This window comes from Setaria viridis, chromosome 2, assembly GCF_005286985.2.
Source record: "Setaria viridis chromosome 2, Setaria_viridis_v4.0, whole genome shotgun sequence".
Taxonomy (NCBI): domain Eukaryota; kingdom Viridiplantae; phylum Streptophyta; class Magnoliopsida; order Poales; family Poaceae; genus Setaria; species Setaria viridis.
In genome coordinates, this window is record NC_048264.2 from 28578806 (window position 1) to 28583888 (window position 5083).

Consider the following 5083-nt stretch of genomic DNA (forward strand, 5'->3'; position numbering starts at 1 on the left):
GTGGGCGCGGGTGGCCGGCGCGGGCGAGTGGCGGGCGGGCAGCTGGCGCGGGTGGCCTCCTTTTATTTTTTTAGAAACTTTTTTGTGCCGGATGATAACACCGACTAGGACTAAAGGGGATCTCTAGTCCCGAGTGGATGACTCGGGATTAAAGGACACCCCCTTTTATCTCGAATAGTTAGTCCGGATTGGATTTTCGGGATCTATGGCCCTATCCAATCGGGACTAAAGGTCCGTTTTCCAGTGGTGGACATGAATAGCATTCGTATAACATTATTCATACAATGCAAGGAAAGAATGGGATCAAACGTGTAGGTTGGTTTCCACCCCATTTCAATCTTATAACCTACTCATCAGGTCACCAATGCCATGCCAGAGTTCTTGATAACTTATTCGAAACAAGTTATCAATCAACGTGTACGGTAATAACTAATAAAACGACATTCACAAATCACTTATATGCTCTTTTTTATTTTCTTGGGCCTGTTTTCTAGCAAGAACGAATGAAAGCTGGGATTTTATTATATCACTATATAGGGATACACCTATCCAGTATCTGGAGCCGAGCATGTCATGGCATGGACACCGGCACGGCGTTGAGGGGCTTGGCGAGCTCCAGCACCATGCTATAACGATCTTTAAGGTCCACGTACTTATTGGGCGCCATCCCGCCGGGCAGCCTCCATTCGATCTTGTGCAGGATTGAGGCCAACAACAGTGGCACCAAGCGTGTGGCAAAGTCCAATCCAGGGCACATCCTTCGCCCCGCCCCAAATGGCTTGTAGGCGAAATCCAAGCCCCGGAAGTCTGCCGCTTGGTTGCCTAGAAACCTTTCAGGCAAGAACTCTTCCGGCTTAGGCCATACCGCTGGATCCCTCCCAATGGCCCATAAATTGACGAGAACGTATGTGCCGATCGGCACGGAGAATCCACCTAGTGACATGCCATCCACAACCACCATTCGGGGTAACAACGGCGCCGGCGGTTGCAACCGCAGTGTCTCCTTTACCACGGCGTCGAGGTAGGGGAGCTTGTTCAATTCGCTCTCTTCGACGAAGTCTTTGGATCCTATGCTTGCCGCGAGCTCAGCTTGGACCTTCTTCATCTTATCTGGGTGCTTGAGCAGCAGCGCCATAGCCCACTCTACGGTGATCCTGCTTGTGTTGCTCGTGGCAAGAAACATATCCTATATAAGTAGCAAATTTAGAATGGAGATGCAAACCTAAGTTAATGACCACAGAACCGAGGAACAGAAAGGCAACAATGTTATATAGGGAGGTATATAGCTTACTGTGAAGAATTTTGTGATCTCAGAACGCGTGAGCTCCGACATGGTATGCCGCGCGAGGACTACGTCCAACAAGTCGCCATGGTTCTCGCCATTGGCGCCTAACCGACGTTCAATGAACTCGTCGTCAAAGAACTTGTATAGTCTGGCCAGGCCTCTCGAGACACGGCGACGCGAGCCGAAAAGGTCGGTTGGCGCGAGGAAGGGGAATGCGTCGGAGACGTTGGGTCTGGTCCAGTCCTCAAGCACCGCCACCATGAGGTCCTTGAACAGCTGCCCACCCTGCACGCGCATGTCCCCCACGTCCTCGGAGAAGAGGATGTTGGACACGACGTCGAGCACGCTGCCGAGCACGGCCTCCCCGACCACGACCGGCGTGCCGGAGCGCGCCCTCATGCTCTTGGCGAGGCCGCGGGCGTGGCGATCCCTGACGTGCCGGGTCCTCTCGAGGCTCCGGGCGGCGGACATGTGGGCGCCGACCGTGGCGCGGTGCTGCTTCCACAGAGGGCTGGAGTTGGGGAGGAAGAAGAGGGACTCCGAGCTGTGGTCCAGGGCGCGCGCCACGTCGGGCACGAACCGGGCCGCCAGCGCCGCGTCGTTGTCGACGAGGGCTTCCCGCGCCGCGGCCGGGGACGACACCACCACGAAGTTCCCGGCCATGCCCGGGCGGAAGGACATGATGGGCCCGTAGGTCTCGGCGAGGCGGGTGAGCACGGCGTGCGGGCTGCGGCTGAACGGCCCGATGAAGTGGAGGGCGCTCCCGACGAGAGGGAGCCCGACGGGGCCAGGGGGCAACGGAAGAGATGCAGCGGGAACAGGCATTTTGGCTTGTGCTTGTGCTTGTGCAGGAGGTTCGAGATAGGAATAATGGTGATCAGCGGCGTGACAACTGTACAAGCCAACAAATGAAAGCGTGAACGAGGGAGGGGGTTTATATAGACGAGGATAGACCCGTACGGGTAGGGCCTTTTGTCGCTGCACGTGCTATTGTGATAGAATGTCATTGCTCCACGCTTCCACAATGAGTCATATATAGCCGCCACAGTGTAAGACTGCTGTGAGTACGAACCTACAAGGGCGGTTTGTGGATATATAGAAGTTGAAACCATTTGTACGTGCCTCAAAGAAGTATTCGAATTTGTTTTCCCTAATTCCGTACTAGTTGCGGTGTGCTGATTTTCCTGTTCCTTCCCTGTCTCTTCATTTCTGCCCTTCCATTTATTTTCCAATTCTCAGTTTGTTGGGTTCAATATTGAAATTTTCCGATTTCAATGTAAGTGCGAAGCTTATGTTGGCAAAATTAACTATCCGTCCGTAGCTACGAGATCATATATATAGGAGTACTACTTGATTAGGCCAACTTAATGGACGGTTTCGTTTTGTTGTTTCTAAGGGTTCCATATCAACAAAATAACAACAAAATCATGGTTGAAACTCCTCCAAACAATATATTATTTCATTCTATTATCTTAAAGGCTCCCATATAGCATTTAGTTCGATGACTCATTAAAAAATTCCTTTTTCTAGAAAATGACTCATTAAAAGTTGGCAAGATGAAACCCCTTCTCTTTCTCTCCCTTCTTTACTTTTATGCTATATCCTTAAAAAGTCTTAAGTAGTATGTAACCAAATGATAATGGAACTTGCATTGCATTGATAGCGATTTCTTATGCATATGTTGCACAATTGTATATAAACTCTTTGCATTGCGAAGACTAAACTTTTTCTTCTTACGTGTATACTTTCTTCACGTCTTGTTTCCTTCAGTTTATCGCCTCCAACTCCCGGCTCCCGTCGCCGGAGAGGATGAAGAACCCCTGGAACACCTGAGAACGCACGCACGCGAGAGCACGAGGAACACACTTGTTTTCGGTGCCGCAACTAACCAGCGTTTTCTGTATATTCATATCAAACTTGTAGGAGCTGTTACAACTGAAAAGAAACAGTGGCTAAGCAATACCACGACGCTGCGATTCTCACGCTTCCACTTTTGGCTGTGCCATCCCACGACCTGCAGACTCAATCATTACCACTCCTACACCTAGGACCTGACGAAAACAAAGGAGAGCCATTGCATGCGAGCATGCAGCAAATGGCATGTACATGGACGCGCTCAACGTGACTAGTGATGAGCTCCTTTATTCTAGCTAAGCCATACAGATCAGCCGAGCCTGGATTATCCAACACAATTGTTTCTTCGTGCACGACGCAGGATCTGCCCAGCACATATGAAGCATTGGTGCTCTTGGAAACCACCAGTTTGTTGTAGTCTCTCAAGAGAACTCCGACGAGTCACAGACACTCACAATAATTTGGTGGTAGGTGCAGCAGTGAGAGCATTGCCAATGTTTCGGTGTCCCCTACAATCATGCATGTTTTCTTCATGCAGCACACCAGCATGTTTCGGTGTCCCCTACATATATGCGTGTTTTCTTCATGCTCATGCAGCACACAAGCAAGCCTGACGGTGCTAGCTTCATTCAATCGCACATGCAGCAAGCGACTAATCTACCGACATGTTATGGCTCAAGTCAATTATACAAGCAGCTCTCATTTGTTCACTATTTCTTTCTTTTCTGAACCTTTAAACGATATTCAAATACATGCATGGCCTCAGCAAATGCAGTAACTCCATGCGTGCACAAGCCTGAAAATGACCACCGGCACCGCATCTATCTATACTATATCTATCTATCTATATCTATTCTATATCTATACTATAAAGATTCAAAATAATTGAAAACACTTTCTACTACGAGTTAAACTTCCTACCCCTCACTCGGCAAACCCCTCCCTCTTTGCCGAGTGTTTTTTTACACTCGGCAAAGTGGAGGGTTTGCCGAGTGTTTTTTTGACACTCGGGAAAAAAATAAGTTTTTTCCTCTTTTCACCTTAAAATTTTTTCTACTCCCCACATACAATATGTGGTACTCCATGTTAAAATTTGGTATATTTTTGGATTTATTTGCTATATTTATTTAATTAATTGCATTTCAAGGAAATTTTTGGTATAAGTCAAATTTGAACTGCAAGTGATTCAAATTATAGAATAAAATGAGTAGAAAAATAATATCCATGTTATTTAGCCAAATTTGAGACATGACCCATGATAAAAAGAAATTTTGAACATTTTATTCAGGAAACACGACCACGAACGTGTGGCCGAATGATTTTTAAATTGTAAAAAAAGCAAGCAAAGTCTGAAAATCATGAGATTTGTCATGATGTGATGATATCATATGTGGAGGCTGTGGAAAAAATTGAGAAGATTTCGCACATTTCGTCACATACGATGTTCACAAACCGAAGCATCTCAGAAGAAGAATAGTAGCGTTGAGAAGGATTCGATAAGAATTGGAGTTAGAGTGATGGTCGAGTTTTGTTTTGACTACAAACCTTTTTGTATAGGTAGTAGAGAACATATATTATTTCATGTGAAATTTTTGTAATTTTTTTGGAACCGTTAGATAATTTTAATGTATTAGGTGCAATTATAGAATTTTAATTGATATAAATTGAATTTGAACTATAACCGCATAAAATAATGAAATAATATGAGTAGAACAATCAAATATATATTGTTGAGTGAATTTGACCTAAAACCGCATAATATAATCAAATAATATGAGTAGAAACTGTTATGAAAAAGAAGGAAAAATGAAAAGAAATGAAAAAAACTCTTTGCCGAGTGCCGACACTCGGCAAACAAATTTGTTGCCGAGTGTTACACTCAAGACACTCGGCAAAGAAAAAAAAATCTCGTACCCCGCCCCTAAAATCCCGCGACTGGCCGCC

General features: G+C 46.2%; 1 protein-coding gene across 1 annotated transcript; it reads right to left on the bottom strand.

Annotated features, from left to right (window-relative positions):
* Positions 1 to 363: 363 nt before the first annotated feature.
* LOC117846461 (cytochrome P450 76M5) lies at positions 364 to 2188 on the bottom strand. The gene is made up of 2 exons (XM_034727628.2): positions 1292 to 2188; positions 364 to 1186 (listed from the first exon to the last, which is right to left on the bottom strand). Exons 1-2 carry the CDS (start codon positions 2108 to 2110, stop codon positions 572 to 574), a joined length of 1434 nt encoding a protein of 477 aa, XP_034583519.2. The 5' UTR covers positions 2111 to 2188; the 3' UTR covers positions 364 to 571.
* Between the last annotated feature and the right edge of the window lie 2895 nt (positions 2189 to 5083).

Coding starts and splice junctions, on each gene's coding strand:
- LOC117846461 (XM_034727628.2), bottom strand. CDS start 2,110: ATGCCTGTTCCCGCTGCATCTCTTCCGTTGCCCCCTGGCCCCGTCGGG. Junction 1,187..1,291: donor AGATCACAAAATTCTTCACA/GTAAGCTATATA, acceptor CTACTTATATAG/GATATGTTTCTTGCCACGAG.